The following is a 19988-nucleotide window of genomic DNA, read 5'->3' on the forward strand; positions in this document are numbered from 1 at the left end:
TCTCAGTCTTCTCTTTGTGTCCCCTGTTGTGTGTCAGAAACCTGCCCCCGACCACGTTCTCTTGAATTTTCATTCGACCTCCACCAAGGAGAGAGAATTTTCTCCCGTCCTCGGGAATTGTTTGTGGCCGGCCTGGGGAAATCGCTCAGACCGCGGGCTGTAACTGTCTCAGGCCGGCCTGGAAGCGAATATAAAGTCTGACGGCAGAGCTCCGGCCCCAGCGTCAGGGAATCTGCGCTCAGATTAGCTGGCGCCGCTCCCCCAGCCGCACGTGAGAAGCAATGAGCAATCCTGGTGTTTCAGTTTTAATCTAGTTAGCAGAATTCAGTAGAGCCAGGTCTGGGCGCTGGCTCTTTCCTGACCTGTATTTCTGCTAAATAGGCCTGGTCCCCTTTCTGTTCCCCTGGCCGCCTGCTCCCGGGCGTCTTTCTCCTGTTCATTTCCTTTGCTGTCGATTTAATTTAACTTTTTAAAATCACACCCCATTACCCTGCCTGCAGGGTAGAAAATCCTTTGGGTTTATACTGCTATTTATGGGTAAGGGCTGCTTTAAATAGTTTTTGTTGATGTTAAGAACTTCCCCTCTTCCAATTTTGAAATACTTTTATTTCTATCTATCCATCCCCATAAACCAAATCTGTCATCCATCTCCATGTACCCTAGCGATCTATCTATCTATCCATCCATCTATCCATCCTCATCCACCCCCTCTATCCATCCATCCATCTCCATGCACCCCCTCTATCTATCGCCTCACCTGGGGCATACACCTTTTTGACGATAGTCATTGCACTTCTATGTTGCTAGATGCTTTTCTGGATAGAAACTGACTAGTGAGATTTTTTGAAGCAAACCTCAAAAGTCTCAATCGTATTTTTTTTGGTTCTTAAATTGTAAACCAGCTGACTTTCCTCCCCCCCCCCCCCAATCCTTCAAATAACCCTGAAGCTTCCGGTTTGTGTAACCATGTCTATCTATCCATATATTTTCTCTCCCCAACTTTTAAAATGCTTTTAGCATAAGAACCCAGGTTTTGGGGTTTTTTGTTTTGTTTAAACCCCAAAGTATCTTTCACTGAAATGAGCAGTCGGGTTATTTTCTTCCTTGCCATCTTGTCAATTTACAGTTGTGTGTGATATTTACAAGGGGGAAAAAATCCAAGTAAGAAATGTCATGGGTTTTGTTGTTACTAATCTTCTCATTTAAATCCCCCCGCCCTCTTTTTTTTAAAGCTACTGACACGTGTTTAGTGGACGGATAAATGTTACCTCTACTTCCCTTGCACCTCAGCCCTATGACTATAAAAACCCTGTTGTCCCGCTAGCCCCAGATCCTACAACTTGCTCCCTAGTTTATCCATGTAAGTTGGGACGGGTCCCGCTTCGGGAGGGAAATTGGCAGTAGTGGGGAGGCGGGGGAAGGCTGCGTGGCGGAGGCGAAGCCGGCAGGGGTGACGGCTTTGGGAATATGTTTCGCTTGGGTGGATCCGGACGTGTGGTACGGTCATCTGTGATCGAGGAGAGAGACTTACAGTACTTAATAAAAGTCTATTCTTTTAGTAAACCGCAGCTGAGCTGGATTGTTTTTCTGAGCAACAACTGAACGTAGGGGGCTGGGGGCCAGGACGCCTGGGTTCTCCCAGCTCTGGGAGGGGAGGGGGGGCTGGGAGCCCAGATACTTGGGTTCTCTCCCAGATCTGGGAGGGGAGTGGGGGCTGGTGGGTGGGGGGGGGCAGGACTCCTGGGTTCTCCCCCCAGCTCTGGGAGGGGAGGGGGGATTGGGAACCAGGACTCCTGGGTTTTCTGGCAGTGACACAACAGTGGCCCTATGCCACACCCAAGATGGGGACCAGGGCCTCACACCTTGGGGAGGGCTGGTGCCACTCCCAAGATGGCGACGACAGCTACGGGGCATCAGGGGGGCCAGTCTCGCGCTGGGGGCTGTGTTGGCCCGAGGCCTGAATCCCCCGAGCTCGCGCCTGCCCCGTGTCAGGGCCTGACTGTGTTTGTGCCACTCTCAAGATGGCGTCTTCGTCCTGGTCTCTTCCCAACATGGCCGCCAGCCAGGGACGTAGCCCTTCGCCACTCCCAAGATGGCTCAGTGCGAAGGCTGCTCTCCGGCTGGCACGGCCGCCACTCCGCAGATGGGCGCCGCTCACTGGCCCCTGATCGATGCCACACTCAAGATGGCGGATGGGCCCGGCCGGGCAAACATGGCTTCCGCACCCCCCCTCCCAGCCAGGCCACTCCCAAGATGGCCGCGACGCCCGGCCGCGGCCGGGGCCGCTCCCAAGATGGCGCCGGGGCCCCTCCCCGTGTTTTGAATAAACTTTATTGGGAGGCCGGAGCCGGAGCAGGATCCTGGGGCCTGGCCAGGCCGAGCGGGACCGGACCGGGCCTGGAGAGACCCCCCCCCGCGGGGCCTGGGCGGCGGGAGGCGGGGAGCCCCCCCATTGGGCGGGGGAGGGGAGCGGGAGGCGGGGAGACCCCCCAGTGGGAGCGGGAGGCGGGGAGACCCCCCCCGGGAGGGGGAGGGGAGCGGGAGGCGGGGAGACCCCCCTATTGGGCGGGGGAGGGGAGCGGGAGGCGGGGAGCCCCCCCCCGGGTTGCAGGTGGGCGGGAGGGAGCCCCCCCGTCTCTAGGGCAGAGGGAGGGGGTGTGGGGTGACCCCCGGGGGCTGCAGGGGGAGGGGAGACCCCCCAGGGCTCAGGCTCGCTTGGGGGTCAGTAGCCCCAGGGCGGGGCACCACGAGGGGGGCACTTGCTCTTTAGGGTGTCGAGGGGAGCCCAGAGTTTTTTGGGGGGTCGGGACTGATTTGGGGGCACCCCGGGGGCCGGGCTCTAGGAGGGGGGAGGGGCCCCCGTGTCCAATGCCCCGTAGCGGGCCCTGAGGGGGGCGTCAGTCGATTATTGGGGGGCGGGGGGCAGCCATGGCCTCGGTGCCCGTCTACTGCCTGTGCCGCCTGCCCTACGACGTGACCCGCTTCATGATCGAGTGCGACATCTGCCAGGACTGGTTCCACGGCAGGTGGGGCAGGGCCCGGGCCCTCGGGGGGCGCTGGGGGGCCGGCTCGGGGTGAGGGGTGGGGAATGGGGCAGGGCCCGGCCCCTCGGGGGAGCTGGGGGGCCGGCTCGGGGTGAGGGGTGGGGAATGGGGCAGGGCCCGGCCCCTCGGGGGGCGCTGGGGGGCCGGCTCGGGGTGGGGGGTGGGGCATGGGGCAGGGCCCGGCCCCTCTGCAGGCGCTGGGGGGCTGGCTCGGGGTGAGGGGTGGGGAATGGGGCAGGGCCTGGCCCCTCTGCAGGCGCTGGGGGGCTGGCTCGGGGTGAGGGGTGGGGAATGGGGCAGGGCCCGGCCCCTCGGGGGGCACTGGGGGGCCGGCTCGGGGTGTGGGGTGGGGAATGAGGCAGGGCCTGGCCCCTGGGCTGGCTGGTTTGGGGGGGGGTGGGGAATGGGGCATGTCTCCTCTGGGGGCGCTGGGGGGCTGGCTGGCTCCGGGGGGTGGGGAATGGGACAGGGCCTGGCCCCTCTGGGGGCGCTGGGGGGCTGGCTGGTTCGGGGGGGTGGAGAATGGGGCATGTCCCCTCTGGGGCGTGCTGGATCCCACCAGGGCTGGGGGGCTGGCTGGCTCCGGGGGGTGGAGAATGGGGCATGTCCCCTCTGGGGCGCGCTGGATCCCACCAGGGCTGGGGGGGTGGGGAATGGGACAGGTCTGTCCCGCCGGGGGGCTGGCTCGGGGGGCTCGGGAATGGGGCACCGGGTAAGCGACTCTCTCTCCCCCAGCTGCGTCGGGGTGGAAGAGGACGCGGCCGCTGACATCGACCTGTATCACTGCCCCAACTGCCAGCTGGCGCACGGCCCCTCCGTCAGTGAGTACCCGAACCCGCCCCCTCAGGCCGGGGGGGGGGGGGGTGGCTGCCACGGGGACGGGGGGAGGGGATCTGCCCCCCACACCCTTGACGGGGTCTCCTGCCCCCTGCAGTGAAGCGGCGCCGGGGGCCCCAGAGGCAGCAGGATGTGGGGCTGAGCCGAGAGGCGGGCGCCACGGTGCGGACGGGCAGCGCCCAGTTCATAAAGGAGCTTCAGGCCCGGACGTTCCCCAGGTGAGAGTCACGGGAGGGGGCCGGGGGGGGCGTGTGGGCTGGTGCTGGGAGGTGCCAGGGGTCTGGGTGAGGGGCACTCTCCCCTGGCAGGGCCGGGCGCTGGGGGGCGCCGGGGAGTGGGACGGGGGGCTGGTTAGGGGGCACTCTCCCCTGGCAGGGCCGGGTGCGGGGGGGCACCGGCGTAGGGGGCTGGTTAGGGGGCACTCTCCCCTGGCAGGGCCGGGTGCTGGGGGGCGCCGGGGAGTGGGACGGGGGGCTGTGATGGTCGCACTCTCCCCTGGCAGGACCGGGCGCTGGGGGGCACCGGGGAGTGGGACGGGCGGCTGGTTAGGGGGCACTCTCCCCTGGCAGGGCCGGACGCTGGGGGGCACCGGCATAGCGGGCTGGTTAGGGGGCACTCTCCCCTGGCAGGACCGGGCGCTGGGGGGCGCCGGGGAGTGGGACGGGGGGCTGGTTAGGGGGCACTCTCCCCTGGCAGGGCCGGGTGCTGGGGGGCGCCGGGGAGTGGGACGGGGGGCTGGTTAGGGGGCACTCTCCCCTGGCAGGACCGGGCACTGGGGGGCACCGGGGAGTGGGACGGGCGGCTGGTTAGGGGGCACTCTCCCCTGGCAGGGCCGGATGCTGGGGGGCACCGGCATAGCGGGCTGGTTAGGGGGCACTCTCCCCTGGCAGGACCGGGCGCTGGGGGGCACCGGCATAGCGGGCTGGTTAGGGGGCACTCTCCCCTGGCAGGGCTGGGCACTGGGGAGTGGGGTGGGCTGGGGGCTGGGCAGGGGGTTTCTCACCCCTGGCAGTCAGTGCTGGGCGCTTGGAGGTTTGTGAGGTTGTCAGCACCTGGCCCCAGGATTTTTGTTTCTAGCTCTGTCCCTAAATCTCATGTCCGCACTGGGCGAGCCGTCCCCTGCGGTGTTATATGTGGCTGTTCCCAGCCGCCCCGCCCCAGAGCTGGCTGCATCTCAGCGCCGGGAGAGCCGTCCCCTGTGGTGTTATGTGTGGCTGTTCCCAGCCGCCCCGCCCCAGAGCTGGCTGCATCTCAGCGCCGGGAGAGCCGGCCCCTGCGGTATTATGTGGGGCTGTTCCCAGCCGCCCCGCCCCAGAGCTGGCTGCATCTCAGCGCCGGGAGAGCCGGCCCCTGCGGTGTTATGTGGGGCTGGTCCCAGCAGCCCAGCCCCAGAGGTGGCCGCACCTCGCTGACTCTCCCTCCCGCCGGCAGCGCGGACGAGGTGGTCCTGAAGCCCAGCGGGGCGCAGCTGACGGTCGAGTTCCTGGAGGAGAACAGCTTCAGCGTCCCCATCCTGGTGCTGAAGAAGGAGGGGCTGGGCATGACGCTGCCTCCGCCGTCCTTCACCGTGCACGACATCGAGCACCATGTGGGTAAGGCCGGGCCGGGGGGCTTCCAGCGCTGGGAACTGCTGCCGGGGGGGCGGGCAGCGGGGGGGGTCAGAGGGCTGGGGGGGGACAGTAGGGAGGTCAGGGGGGTGGTGGCGGGGTCGGGGGGCCGTGGGGGGCCCATAGCTGCCGGGTGGGTCAGGGGGCCACAGGGGGATAGTGGGGGGGTCGGGGGGCTGTGTGGGGGGTGGAGGGGTCAGGGGGGCAGTGGCGGGATTGGGGGGCCGCAGGGAGCCCACAGCTGGCGGGGGGGGTCGGGGCCAGAGGGGGGCAGTGGAGGGGTCATGGGGGGATCGGGGGGCACTGGGGGGGTTGGGGGACCCACAGCTGGCGGGGGGGTCGGGGCCAGAGGGGGGCAGTGGGGGGGTCGTGGGGGGATCAGGGGGACAGTGGGGGGGTTGGGGGCCGCGGGGACCCACCGCTGGCGGGGGGGTCGGGGCCAGAGGGGGGCAGTGGGGGGATCTGGGGGGGTTGGGGGACCCACAGCTGGCGGGGGGCCGGTCACTCTCACCCTGCGCCCCCCAGGGCCCGACAGAGAGATCGACGTGATCGACGTGAGCCGCCAGGCCGACCTCCGCATGCGCCTGGGCGACTTCGTCAGCTACTTCGGCGCCGCCCGGCGGGACAAGGTGCTGAACGTCATCAGCCTGGAGTTCTCCGAGAGCCGGTCAGCGGGGGCCGGGGGGGCGGGGGGGAAGCCAGGGGAGAGCGTATTATCTGTCGTATCTCCCGGACGCCTGGGTCCCTGAGATGCACCCTCCACCTGCCCCGTTCTGTGCCCCCCAACATCCCGGGGTTCCTTTGGCTGCGGTCTGACGGCCGGGCCCCCCCCCTCCCGGACACCGGGGTCCCGCAGGAGGGTAGCCAGGTCCCCCTCCCGGATTCTGGGGTCCCGCGGGCGGGTAGCCGGGCCCCCCTCCCGGACGCCGGGGTCCCGCAGAGGGGTAGCCGGGCCCCCCTCCCGGACGCCGGGGTCCCCGAGCGGGTAGCCAGGCCCCTCTCCCGGACGCCGGGGTCCCGCAGGGGGGTAGCCGGGTCCCCTTCCTGGGCGCCAGGGTCCCGCAGGGGGGTAGCCGGGCCCCCCTTCCTGGGAGCCGGGGTCCCGCAGGGGGGTAGCCGGGCCCCTCTCCCTGGGAGCCGGGGTCCCGCGGGCGGGTAGCCGGGCCCCTCTCCCTGGGAGCCGGGGTCCCGCGGGCGGGTAGCCGGGCCCCTCTCCCGGGCGCCGGGGTCCCGCAGGGGGGTAGCCGGGCCCCCCTCCCGGGCGCCGGGGTCCCGCGGCTGACGGCTCTGCCCCCCAGGCTGTCGAACCTGGTGGAGACCCCGAAGATCGTGCGGAAGCTGTCGTGGGTGGAGAACCTGTGGCCGGGCGAGTCGGTGTTCGAGCGGCCGAGCGTGCAGAAGTACTGCCTGATGGGCACACAGGGCAGCTACACCGACTTCCACATCGACTTCGGGGGCACCTCCGTGTGGTACCACGTGCTGTGGGTACGGCCGGGCCGGGCGCCGCGCGGGGGGGGGGGGCGGGGCGCGGGGAGCCCCCTGCTCACTGTCCCGTCCCCCCAGGGCGAGAAGATTTTCTACCTGGTGCGGCCGAGCCCGGCCAACCTGGCCCGGTTCGAGGCCTGGAGCAGCTCGTCCAACCAGAGCGAGACCTTCTTCGGGGACCAGGCCGAGCACTGCTACCGGTGCCCCCTGCGCCAGGGCCAGACGCTCTTCATCCCCACGGGTACCCGCCCCCCGCCCCCCGCGGGCCCCCCCCGGCTCCCCCCGACCCCTGCCCCCCGCGGGCCCCCCCGGCTCCCCCCCGCCCCCCGCGGGCACCTCCCGGCCCCCCGCAGGCACCGCCCAGCCCCTCTATCCCCCACTGCTACCGGTGCCCCCTGCGCCAGGGCCAGACGCTCTTCATCCCCACGGGTACCCGCCCCCTGCCCCCCGCGGGCCCCCCCCACCCCCCGCGGGCACCGCCCAGCCCCTCTATCCCCCACTGCTACCGGTGCCCCCTGCGCCAGGGCCAGACGCTCTTCATCCCCACGTGTACCCGCCCCCCCGCCCCCCGCGGGCACCTCCCGGCCCCCCGCGGGCACCGCCCAGCCCCTCTATCCCCCACTGCTACCGGTGCCCCCTGCGCCAGGGCCAGACGCTCTTCATCCCCACGGGTACCCGCCCCCCCGCCCCCCGCGGGCCCCCCTGGCTCCCCCCGCGGGCACCGCCCAGCCCCTCTCTCCCCCACTGCTACCGGTGCCCCCTGCGCCAGGGCCAGACGCTCTTCATCCCCACGGGTACCCGCCCCCCTGCCCCCCGCGGGCCCCCCTGGCTCCCCCCGCGGGCACCGCCCAGCCCCTCTATCCCCCACTGCTACCGGTGCCCCCTGCGCCAGGGCCAGACGCTCTTCATCCCCACGGGTACCCGCCCCCCGGCCCCCCGCGGGCACCTCCCGGCCCCCCGCGGGCACCGCCCAGCCCCTCTGTCCCCCACTGCTACCGGTGCCCCCTGCGCCAGGGCCAGACGCTCTTCATCCCCACGGGTACCCGCCCCCTGCCCCCCCAGGGCCCCCCCGGCTCCCCCCGCCCCCCGCGGGCACCTCCCGGCCCCCCGCGGCCACCGCCCAGCCCCTCTATCCCCCACTGCTACCGGTGCCCCCTGCGCCAGGGACAGATGCTCTTCATCCCCACGGGTACCCGCCCCCTGCCCCCCCAGGGCCCCCCCCGGCTCCCCCCGCCCCCTGTGGGCACCTCCCGGCCCCCCGCGGGCACCACCCAGCCCCTCTATCCCCCACTGCTACCGGTGCCCCCTGCGCCAGGGCCAGACGCTCTTCATCCCCACGGGTACCCGCCCCCCTGCCCCCCGCGGGCCCCCCCGGCTCCCCCCACCCCCCGCGGGCACCTCCCGGCCCCCCGCGGGCACCGCCCAGCCCCTCTCTCCCCCACTGCTACCGGTGCCCCCTGCGCCAGGGCCAGACGCTCTTCATCCCCACGGGTACCCGCCCCCCTGTCCCCCGCGGGCCCCCCCCGCTCCCCCCGCGGGCACCTCCCGGCCCCTCTATCCCCCACTGCTACCGGTGCCCCCTGCGCCAGGGCCAGACGCTCTTCATCCCCACGGGTACCCGCCCCCCTGTCCCCCGCGGGCCCCCCCGGCTCCCCCCGCGGGCACCTCCCGGCCCCCCGCGGGCACCGCCCAGCCCCTCTATCCCCCACTGCTACCGGTGCCCCCTGCGCCAGGGCCAGACGCTCTTCATCCCCACGGGTACCCAGCCCCCTGCCCCCCACGGGCCCCCCGCGGGCCCCCCCCCCGGCTCCCCCGTGCCCCCCGCGGGCCCCCCCCGGCTCCCCCCTGCCTCCCGCGGGCTCCCCCCGCCCCCTGCGGGCACCTCCCGGCCCCCCACGGGCACCGCCCAGCCCCTCTCTCCCCCACTGCTACCGGTGCCCCCTGCACCAGGGCCAGACGCTCTTCATCCCCGCAGGTACCCGGGCGCCCCCCATGGGCCCCCCCCAGCCCCTCTATCCCCCACTGCTACCGGTGCCCCCTGCACCAGGGCCAGATGCTCGTCATCCCTACGGGTACCCCTGCTCCCCACAGGCACCCGCTGCCCCCTCTCCCTGTGGGTACCTCCCTTCCTCCCCCCTGCGGGCACCCCCGAGCCCCCTTCATCCCCACGGGTACCTGCCCCCCTCCTGCTCCTGTACCTGCGGGTCCCCGACCCCCCATCGCCCCACGGGTTCCCCTGGTTCTGACCCCGCTCTGCCCCCAGGCTGGATCCACGCGGTGCTGACCCCCGTCGACTGCCTGGCTTTCGGGGGCAACTTCCTGCACAGCCTCAACATCGAGATGCAGCTCAAGTGAGTGTCGGGGGCGCCCGAGACCCCCAGCCCTGCCCAGGGGGGTGGGCTTGGTGCAAAGCGCTCTGGGAAAGGGCCCACGGTGGCTCAGTGGAGACAAATGGGACAGCCGTCCCCAGGCTGCGTTGTGTGTGGCTGTTCCTAGCTGCCCCGCCCCAGAGGTAGCTGCATCTCAGTGCCAGGCGAGCCCCCCCCCGCTGCGTTGTGTGCGGCTGTTTCCAGCTGCCCCGCCCCAGAGGTGGTTGCATCTCAGCGCCGAGCAAGCCATCCCCAGCAGCATTATATGTGGCTGTCTCCAGCTGCCCCGCCCCAGAGGTGGCTGCATCTCAGTGCCGGGCGAGCCCTCCCCATGTGGCGTTGTGTGTGGCTGTTCCCAGCTGCACCGCCCCAGAGGTGGGTGCATCTCAGCGCCGGGCGAGCCATCCCCAGCAGCATTATGTGTGGCTGTTTCCAGCTGCCCCGCCCCAGAGGTGGCTGCATCTTAGTGCCAGGCGAGCTCTCCCCTGTCGCGTTGTGTGCGGCTGTTCCCAGCTATCCCACCCCAGAGGTGGCTGCATCTCAGCGCCGAGCAAGCCATCCCCAGCAGCATTCTGTGTGGCTGTTCCCAGCTGCACCGCCCCAGAGGTGGCTGCATCTCAGCGCCGAGCAAGCCATCCCCAGCAGCATTCTGTGTGGCTGTTCCCAGCTGCACCGCCCCAGAGGTGGCTGCATCTCAGCGCCGGGTGAGCCGGCCCCGAGCTGCCCCGGCCCAACCCAGCTCAGTTGTCTCCCCCGGCAGGGCCTATGAGATCGAGAAGCGCCTGAGCACGGCCGATCTCTTCAGATTTCCCAACTTTGAAACCATCTGCTGGTACGTCGGCAAACACCTCCTGGACATCTTCCGAGGTGAGCGGGGCCAGGGGGGCGTCGGAGGTGAGAGGGGCCGGGGGGGAGGCCGTGTCCATCCTCTGAGCCCTACCTGTGCCTCTCGCCCCCCCAGGCCTGCGGGAGAACCGCCGACACCCGGCTGCCTACCTGGTCCATGGAGCGAAAGCTCTGAACACGGCCTTCCGCGCCTGGACCCGCAGAGAGGCAGGTGGCTGCGCTCCGGGGGCCGGGAGCGATCGATTCGCCGGAGGGAGGAAGACGCTGCGGGACGAGGAGCCGTCGCGCCCCACCCCAGCGTCAGCCGCATCTCGGGGCTGGGGGGGGGGGGGGGGGGCGTTGGCCTTACAGAGGCGCCTGCTCTGGGCTGCGTCTGTTCCACGACCGTAACTCGACAGCGTTAGCTCGACTCACAGCCCCCCCGAATTCCCATGGGGACCCCCCCGCCGCGCCCGCCCATGCCAGGAGCCCTTCCCCCGGCTGGGGAGGGGCAGAGAGGGGGGCTGGAGCTGGGCTCTCAGATCCGCACGGGGCTTCGGGCCTCCCAAGCACCGGAGCCCCCCGTGACCCCCCCCTTCCCCCAGGTCCTGGAGGAGCACGAGGACGAAATCCCCGGCACCGTGCGTCCTGCGCAGCTCATCAAAGACCTGGCCAAGGAAATCCGCCTGGTCGAGGTGCGGGGCAGCCGGGCACCAGGGGGCGGCGGGGCAGGGGGCGCTCTCCCCTGGCATCCAGGACTGGGCGCTGGGGGGGGCAGGGGCTCTCCCCTGGCAGGTGGGACTGGAGACTGGGGGGCGGGGGCCAGGCCATGGGGGGGGCACTGTGGGGTGGGGGCCTGGCAGGGCCGGGGACTGGGGGCGGGGGCCAGGCAGTGGGAGGGGGCACTGTGGGGCGGGGGCCGGGAGGGGCCGGGCACTGGAGGCGGTGGGGGGCACTGGGGGGCGGGGGCCGGCCGGGGCCGGGCAAGGTAGGCTGTGGAGTGCACTGAGGGGCGGGGGCCGGGTGGGGCCGGGCACTGGAGGCGGTGGGGGGCACTGCGGGGCGGGCGCCGGGCGGGGCCGGGCACTGGAGGCGGTGGGGGGCACTGCGGGGCGGGGGCCGGGCCCGGGAGGCGGGGGGGGGCACTGCGGGGCGGGGCCGGGCACGGGAGGCGGTGGGGGGCACTGCGGGGCGGGGGCCGGGCGGGGCCGGGCACTGCGGGGCGGGGGCCGGGCACGGGCACTGGAGGCGGTGGGGGGCACTGCGGGGCGGGCGCCGGGCGGGGCCGGGCACTGGAGGCGGTGGGGGGCACTGTGGGGCCGGGCACTGGAGGCGGTGGGGGGCACTGCGGGGCGGGCGCCGGGCGGGGGATTGAAGCCCTCCCAGGATATCTTTCAGCAGAACATCGGGAAGACGGGCAGCCCCTTCGGGGTGCAGCGGGCCCCCCCGCCCGGCGCCAGGAGGGGGGACCAGAGCCCCCAGGAGCCGGGCCGGAGGGGGGGCCGGAAGGGGCGCGAGGGCCCAGCTGCCGGCGCCCCCACGAGGCTGGACTTGGAGCTGCTGGACACGTGCGCGGAGCTGCCGACGCTGGAAAGCAGCGAGAGCCCCCCGGCGGAGGAGGTGACTGCTGGGGGCAGGGGCTGGGGAGTGCCGTGGGGCAGGAGGGGCTCGGCAGGGGGCTGGGGGGTGCCGTGGGGCAGAGGGGCTGGGGGCGGGTGCTGGGGGGTGCCGTGGGGCAGAGGGGCTGGGGGCGGGGGCTAGGGGGTGCCGTGGGGCAGAGGGGCTGGGGGCGGGGGGTAGGGGATGCCGTGGGGCAGAGGGGCTGAGTAGGGGGCTGGGGGGTGCCGTGGGGCAGAGGGGCTGGGGGCGGGGGCTGGGGAGTGCCGTGGGGCAGAGGGGCTGGGCAGGGGGCTGGGGGGTGCCGTGGGGCAGAGGGGCTGGGCAGGGGGCTGGGGGGTGCCGTGGGGCAGAGGGGCTGGGCAGGGGGCTGGGGGATGCCGTGGGGCAGAGGGGCTGGGCAGGGGTCGCTGTCCCCTGGAAATCAGAATCCCGGTATCTCCTTGCCAGCCTTACGTGCAGCTGTTCCTAGCGGCTCCACCCTAGAGGTGGCTGCAGCTCCTCAGCCGCACCCCCCGTTTGCTGAGCCCCCCCCCCCCCTTTTCACAGTTTGACGTTCCCAGCTCCAGCCTGGAGGAGACGGACGTGGATTCGGAGCTGGCCGAAGGGGAGCTCACCTTGGTGCTGGCCGATGGCCGGCCCCTGCGGTGAGTGGGGCGAGTCGGGGCTGGGCAGGGGGCGCTACAGGGTGGGGAGCGGGGCTGGGGCTGGCAGGGGGCTCTGTGGGGCAGGGAGCTGGGGCGCTGCGGGCCGGCAGGGGGTGCTGTGGCCTCGCAGGGGGCTCTGCGGGCCGGGGGGCTGCGGGGTGGGGAGCTGGGGGGCTGCAGGCCGGCAGGGGGTGCTGTGGGCCGGGCTGCGGGGGGGGGCCAGCAGGGGGCTCTGTGGAGAGCGGGGTGGGGGGTGCTCTGGGGGGCCGGGCTGAAGGCACTGCGGGGCGGGGAGATGGGGGGCTGCGGGCCGGCTGGGGGGCTGCGGAGCTGCAGGGGGGCTGGGGCGCTGCGGGGGGCTCTCGGGGGCCGGTCCGGGGGTGGGGGCGGGGAGCTGGGGCGCTGCGGGGGGTAGCTGGGGGGCTGGGCGCTGCAGGGGGCTCTCGGGGGCGGGGGGTGGGGGCGGGTAGCTGGGGGGGGGGAGCTGGGCGCTGCGGGGGGCTCTCGCGGGCCGGCCGGGGGTGGGGGCGGGGAGCTGGGGCACTGCGGGGGGGTAGCTGGGGGGCTGGGGGGCTGGGCGCTGCAGGGGGCTCTCGGGGGCCGGGGGTGGGGAGCTGGGGGGGGTAGCTGGGGGGCTGGGCGCTGCGGGGGGGGGTAGCGGGGGGGCGGGGTGCTGCGGGGGGGGGTAGCTGGGGGGCTGGGCGCGGCGGGGGGGGTAGCTGGGGGGCTGGGCGCTGCAGGGGGCTCTCGGGGGGTGGGGGTGGGGGCGGGGAGCTGGGGGGGGTAGCTGGGGGGCTGGGCGCGGCGGGGGGGGTAGCTGGGGGGCTGGGCGCGGCGGGGGGCTCTCGGGGGCTGGCTGGGGTTGGGGGCGGGGAGCTGCGGGGGGGGTAGCTGGGGGGCTGGGCGCGGCGGGGGGCTCTCGGGGGGTGGGGGCGGGGAGCTGGGGGGGTAACTGGGGGGCTGGGCGCTGCGGGGGGGTCGCTGGGGGGGGTAGCGGGGGGCTGGGCGCGGCGGGGGGCTCTCGGGGGCTGGCGGGGGTTGGGGGCGGGGAGCTGGGGGGGCTGGGCGCTGCGGGGGGTAGCTGGGGGTCTGGGCGCGGCGGGGGGCTCTCGGGGGCTGGCCGGGGTTGGGGGCGGGGAGCTGGGGGGGGTAGCTGGGGGGGGTAGCTGGGGGGCTGGGCGCGGCGGGGGCTCTCGGGGGCCGGCCGGGGGTCTGACCCGCTCCCCCCCCCGCAGGCCGAAGCAGACCAGGGGCTCCCGGCGCCCCCGCCCGTCCCGCTCCCCGTCGCCCCCCAGCTCCCCGGGCGCCCCGGGGCTGGACCTGGACTCGGAGGAGGATTTGCAGATCGACGAGGCACCAACCCGCAAGGACCGGCGGGGCCCAGCGCCCCCCCGGAGACTGGCCAGTAGGTCGCCCCCCCGGCTCTGCCCCCCTCCCCCCCCTGGGGGCCGTTGGGTGAGGGGCTCTGCGCCCCCCCCGGGGGCCGTTGGGTGAGGGGCTCTGCCCCCCCCCGGGGCTGTTGGGTGAGGGGCTCTGCCCCCCCCCGGGGGCCGTTGGGTGAGGGGCTCTGCCCCCCCCGGGGGCCGTTGGGAGAGGGGCTCTGCCCCCCTCCCCCCCCCCAGGGGCCGTTGGGTGAGGGGCTCTGCCGTTCTCTTTCCCAGAATTCCCCAGGAAGCTGCCAAGGGCCAAACCCTGCTCTGACCCCAACCGCGTGCGGGAGCCTGGGGAGGTCGAGTTCGACATCGAGGTAAATGGGGCTATCGGGGGGTGGGAGCAGGGGGTCGTGGGGGGCTGGGCCCTGGGGCTGGGAGCAGAGGGCCGTGGGGGGCTGGGCCCTGTGGGGCTGGGAGCAGGGGGCCGTGGGGGGCTGGGAGCAGGAGATGTGGAGGGCTGAGCCCTGTGGGGCTGGGAGTAGAGGGCCGTGGAGGGCTGGGCCGTGGGGGGCTGGCAGCAGGGGGCTGGCGGCGGGCGCCCCACGTCTCTCTCCCCCCAGGAGGATTACACCACGGAGGACGAGGGTGGCTCGGGGGACGAGGGGCTGGGGCCGGGGGGCAGCGCGGCCGGGATCCTCGACCTGCTCAAGGCCAGTCGCCAGGTCGGGGGGCCCCACTACGAGGAGCTGAGGTGAGATGCGCTGCGTGGGGGGAAGGGGTAGGGGCGTGTCATGGGGCACCATGCTGGGGGGAGGGTGCTGGGCATTGCTGGGGGGGAAGGGGAAGGTGCTTGGGGGTCGTCGGGGGGCGCTCTGCCTGGAGGGGGGGGCTGGGTGATGCTGGGGGGGCGCTGTGCCGGGGGGAGGGGAGGCTGGGTGAGGCCGAGGGGCGCTGCGTCGGGGGAGGGGAAGGTGCCGGGGGGCGCTGTGCCGGGGGGAGGGGCGGGGGGGCTGGGTGGTGCCGAGGGGCGCTGCCCCGGGGGGAGGGGAAGGTGCTGAGGGGCGCTGCGCCGGGGGGCGGGGGGGCTGGGTGAGGCCGAGGGGCGCTGCGCCGGGGGAGGGGAAGGCGCCGGGGGGCGGGGCGGGGGGGCTGGGTTCGGCCGGGGGGCGCTGCCCCGGGGGAGGGGAAGGCGCCGGGGGGCGGGGCGGGGGGGCGGGGTGGTGCCGAGAGGCGCTGCCCCGGGGGAGGGGAAGGCGCCGGGGGGCGGGGCGGGGGGGCTGGGTGGTGCCGAGAGGCGCTGCCCCGGGGGAGGGGAAGGCGCCGGGGGGCAGCAGGGGAGGGGGTCGCAGGGGATCCCGCCCCCCCTAACCCCGCTGCCCCCCCAGCGAGGCGCCGGCCTCGCCCAGCACGCAGGAGGCGATCCAGGGCATGCTCTGCATGGCCAACCTGCAGGCTGCCGGCTCCTCGCCCAGCCGCCCGGCCTGGTGGGTGCCGGGCCAGGAGCGCGGCTGGGCGGGCGGGTCGGGCACCAAGCGCCGCCGGGCCCCGACGCGGGCGGCCGCCCACAGCACGGACAGCGAGGGGGAGACGGGCAGCCTGGACGAGCAGGAGAGCCTGGGCGCCTGCTTCAAGGACGCCGAGTTCAGTGAGTGCCAGGCCGGGGGGCAGGAATGGGGCAGGGGCCTGGCCCCTCTGCGGGGCACCAGCTCCCACCCAACACAGGGCGGGGACTGGCTGGCTCAGGGGGGCGGGAATGGGGCGGGGGCCTGTCCCCTCTGCGGGGCGCCGGCTCCCACCCAACACAGGGCGGGAACTGGCTGGCTCAGGGGGGGGGGAATGGGGCAGGGGCCTGGCCCCTCTGGGGGGCACCGGCTCCCACCCAACACAGGGCGGGGACTGGCTGGCTCAGGGGGGCGGGAATGGGGCAGGGGCCTGGCCCCTCTGGGGGGCGCCGGCTCCCACCCAACACAGGGCGGGGACTGGCTGGCTCAGGGGGTGGGGAATGGGGCAGGGGCCTGGCCCCTCTGGGGGGCGCCGGCTCCCACCCAACACAGGGCGGGGACTGGCTGGCTCAGGGGGTGGGGAATGGGGCAGGGGCCTGGTCCCTCTAGGGGGCGCCAGCTCCCATCTGGCCCCTGGGCGGGGGGCTGGTTGGGTCAGGGGCATGGGGGCCCCCCAACTTACCCCCTGCCCCCCCACCCCACCCCACAGTTTACCCCTCTCTTGAGTCTGATGAGGACGACCCAGCCTTGAAATCGCTACCAAAGAAGAAGAAATGTACAGATGACGCCCCCTGGAGCCCGAAAGGTAATGGAACCCAGGAGCCCGGGGGTCTGGGCTTGTGGTTAGAGCAGGGTGGGGCTGGGAGCCAGGACTCCTGGGTTCTCTCCCGGCTCTGGGTGGGTAGTGGGGGCTGGTGGGTTAGAGGAGGTGGGGGCTGGGAGCCAGGACTCCTGGGTTCTCTCCCGGCTCTGGGAGGGGAGTGGGGGCTGGTGGGTTAGAGCAGGTGGGGGCTGGGAGCCCGGACTCCTGGGTTCTGTCCCCAGCTCTGGGAGGGGAGTGGGGGCTGGTGGGTTAGAGTGGGGCTGAGGGGGCTGGGAGCCCGGACTCCTGGGTTCTCTCCCAGCTCTGGGTGGGGAGTGGGGGCTGGTGGGTGAGAGCAGGTGGGGGCTGGGAGCCAGGACTCCTGGGTTCTCTCCCGGCTCTGGGAGGGGAGTGGGGGCTGGTGGGTTAGAGCAGGGGGCTGGGAGCCAGGACTCCTGGGTTCTCTCCCGGCTCTGGGAGGGGAGTGGGGCTGGTGGGTTAGAGCAGGTCGGGGCTGGGAGCCAGGACTCCTGGGTTCTCTCCCGGCTCTGGGAGGGGAGTGGGGCTGGTGGGTTAGAGCGGGGGGGGGCTGGGAGCCCGGACTCCTGGGTTCTCTCCCGGCTCTGGGAGGGGAGTGGGGGCTGGTGTGTTAGAGCAGGTGGGGGCTGGGAGCCAGGACTCCTGGGTTCTCTCCCGGCTCTGGGAGGGGAGTGGGGGCTGGTGGGTTAGAGCAGGTGGGGGCTGGGAGCCCGGACTCCTGGGTTCTCTCCCGGCTCTGGGAGGGGAGTGGGGGGCCCGGTTGCCGGCCAGGCCGAGAACTCTGTGGTTCCCTCTCTGCTCCCCCCACAGCCCGGGTGACCCCGACGCTGCCCCGCCAGGACCGGCCCGTGCGGGAGGGGACCCGAGTGGCGTCCGTGGAGACGGGGCTGGCGGCTGCCGCGGCCAAGCTGGCCCAGCAGGTAACGGCCCCGCGGGGCGGGGGCTGGGCAGGGCCGGCTCTAGGCACCGGCAAACCAAGCGCGTGCTGGGGGCGGGGGCCCGTTTTCAGGGGCGGCGGCAGCGCGCGGTGCCTGGGGGCCGCCGTGGGGAGCAGCGCCTGCACCTTGTGGCCAGGCCGGGCAGGCTCCGAGCGTGGGACACTCGGGCTGGGGCCGCCCCGTGGGGCACACGGAGCCGCCGGCAGGTGCCGCAGGGCAGCCGCCTCCCAGTGCCGCAGCCGGGGCTGGGCGAAGCGGCCCGAGCTGGCCAGGGCCTGCGCAGGGCAGCCACCAGCAGCAGCAGCAGCGGCAGGGCCATGGAGGGTGGGGCCCGTGTCCCGCTCTCTGGGGCTCCTCAGCCCCCTGCCGGGACGGTTCCCCGGTTCTGCCCTCCCGGGTCCCAGACGGTCCTGGAGGCGGGAGCCCCGACCCGGCCAGCGCCGGACCGGCTGGAGGCGAGGGGGGAGCGGGCGGAGTCAGCACTGGTGGGGGGGGGAGCAGGCTGGGGTGGCAGGGGGTGCGGGTGTGTGGGGGGAGAGAGAGCCCTGGGCTGGGGGTAGCAAAAAACCTAGAGCTGGCCCTGACTAGGGGGCACCGTGCCGTGGGGAGGCAGGTGGGGGGCACTGTTGCAGGGACAGGCGGGGGGCACGCCGCAGTCCCCCTCCCCACCCCCACGCTCCCTCCCCCAGGAACACCAGCGGCTGCAGCGGCGGAAGAGCCAGGCCAAGCGGAGGGCCCCGTCCCCGTCCCCGAAGGAGCCGGAGCCAGACCCGGAGCCGGACCCGGAGCCAGAGCCGGAACTAGAGCCGGAGCCGGAACCAGAGCCGGAGGCGCCTGCTGTGCCGGACGGCGCCCCCGGGGTGCCCCCCACCCCCGAGCCCAAGGCAGAGCCCTACACCGGCAGCCTGGCCGACCACGAGTACACGGCCCGGCCCAGCGTCTTCGGCATGGCCCAGCTCAGCCGCGGCACCACCCCCATGGCCCCCGGCGTCTTCCTGTCCCAGCGCCGCCCCTCTGCCGGCGCCCCCGGCACCCCACCCGCTCAGGGTAAGGCAGGGGCAGCTGGGGCCAGGACGCCTGGGTTCCTTGCCGCTCTCTGGGAGGGGAGTGGGGGCTGGTGGTTAGAGCAGGGAGGGCTGGGAGCCAGGACGCCTGGGTTCCTTGCCACTCTCTGGGAGGGGAGTGGGGGATGGTGGTTAGAGCAGGGAGGGCTGGGAGCCAGGACGCCTGGGTTCTCTCCCTGGCTCTGGGAAGGGAGTGGGGGCTGGTGGTTAGAGCAGGGGGCTGGGAGCCAGGATGCCTGGGTTCCACAGTGGGTCTGTTGGTATCTCCTGGGGGTAGGGGAGGGATCCGCCCCACTCCCCTAACCCTCCACTCTGCCCCCCAGGAAAGCGCCCCAAGAAGGGGCTGGCCACGGCTAAGCAGCGGCTCGGCCGCATCCTCAAGATCCATCGCAACGGGAAGCTGCTTCTCTGAGCCCCATGGAGCGGGGTGGGGGGGCAGCATGGACGGCCGTGCCCCCCCCCAAACCTGGGACTGCAGGGGGGAGGGGCTTGCCTGGCACCTCCACTGATTGGCTGCTGTGTCCTGGTAGCCCCCCCCCTCCCTTTGCCTCTGATTGGTCTCTTCTGCCTGGGGGGGGGGGCTCTTCCGAGCCTGGATTGCGTGGGGCCCCCATCAGAAGGGATCCAGACTTCAGCCTGTTCCCCTGCCCTGATTTTTGGGGTACCCCAGTCCCCCTTCCCCATGACAGGACCGGCCCAGGGAGGGAGGTGGCTGGGGGGCCCTGAGCCCAGCCAGTGCCCCCGCCCCCCCCGCTGGTGGGGCACACAGGGGTGGTGGTAGAGGGTCCCTGTTCTGCCCCCCACTCCAGGGGTCCTGGGCTCCCCCGGGGCCGTGGGGGTTCGGGCCGCGCTGGGGCTCGCGCCAGACGTTTTATATCCAGGGTTAGAATAAAAATCTGTCGGTTCCGCTCGTCTCGGGGAGACCCCCCGTCTCTTAACTGTGCCCCCCCGCGCCAAACGGCTCCCCTCCCCTTCCCGCGAGCCCCCCCGCGCCGAACAGCTCCCCCCCCTTCCCGCGAGCCCCCCCGCGCCGAACAGCTCCCCCCCCCTTCCCGCGAGCCCCCCTGCGGCGAACAGCTCCCCCCCTTCCTGCGAGCCCCCCTGCGGCGAACAGCTCCCCTCCCCGTCCCGCGAGCCCCCCTGCGGCGAACAGCTCCCCCCCCTTCCCGCGAGCCCCCCGCGCCGAACAGCTCCCCCCCTTCCCGCGAGCCCCCCCCGCGCCGAACAGCTCCCCCCCTTCCCGCGAGCCCCCCGCGCCGAACAGCTCCCCCCCTTCCCGCGAGCCCCCCCGCGCCGAACGGCTCCCCCCCTTCCCGCGAGCCCCCCCGCGCCGAACGGCTCCCCCCCTTCCTGTGAGCCCCACTGCCTGCCGGCCCCCCTGCGCCTAACAGCTCCCCCCCCTTCCCGCGAGCCCCCCTGCGGCGAACAGCTTCCCGCGAGACCCCCCGCGGCGAGCCGCTCCCCCCTTGCCGCGAGTCCCCCCGCGGCGAACAGCTCCTCCCCTTCCCGCGAGCCCCCCTGCGGCGAACAGCTCCCCCCCTTCCCGCGAGCCCCCCCGCGCCGAACAGCTCCCCTCCCCATCCCGCGAGCCCCCCCCCCGCCGAACAGCTCCCCCCTTTCCCGCGAGCCCCCCCCGCGCCGAACAGCTCCCCCCCTTCCCGCGAGCCCCCCCGCGCCGAACAGCTCCCCTCCCCTTCCCGCGAGCCCCCTGCGCCGAACGGCTCCCCCCCTTCCCGCGAGCCCCCCTGCGGCGAACTGCTCCCCCCCCGTCCCGCGAGCCCCCCTGCGCCGAACAGCTCCCCCCCTTTCCCGTGAGCCCCCCTGCGCCGAACAGCTCCC

The 19988-nt window shown here is 73.1% G+C and overlaps 1 protein-coding gene across 1 annotated transcript; it reads left to right on the forward strand.

Moving 5' to 3' along the window:
* Positions 1 to 2799: 2799 nt before the first annotated feature.
* On the forward strand, positions 2800 to 19055 carry PHF8 (PHD finger protein 8). Its single transcript, XM_045000369.1, has 21 exons — positions 2800 to 3026; positions 3780 to 3865; positions 3979 to 4099; positions 5313 to 5473; positions 6014 to 6155; positions 6787 to 6973; positions 7052 to 7214; positions 9237 to 9324; positions 10103 to 10209; positions 10304 to 10395; positions 10773 to 10862; positions 11554 to 11787; positions 12334 to 12431; positions 13667 to 13836; positions 14093 to 14178; positions 14425 to 14555; positions 15190 to 15449; positions 16016 to 16111; positions 16958 to 17067; positions 17775 to 18132; positions 18473 to 19055. Exons 1-21 carry the CDS (start codon positions 2929 to 2931, stop codon positions 18559 to 18561), a joined length of 2967 nt encoding a protein of 988 aa, XP_044856304.1. The 5' UTR covers positions 2800 to 2928; the 3' UTR covers positions 18562 to 19055.
* The last annotated feature ends 933 nt before the right edge of the window (positions 19056 to 19988 follow it).

Source organism: Mauremys mutica, unplaced genomic scaffold (assembly GCF_020497125.1).
Source record: "Mauremys mutica isolate MM-2020 ecotype Southern unplaced genomic scaffold, ASM2049712v1 000298F_np12_obj, whole genome shotgun sequence".
NCBI lineage: Eukaryota > Metazoa > Chordata > Testudines > Geoemydidae > Mauremys > Mauremys mutica.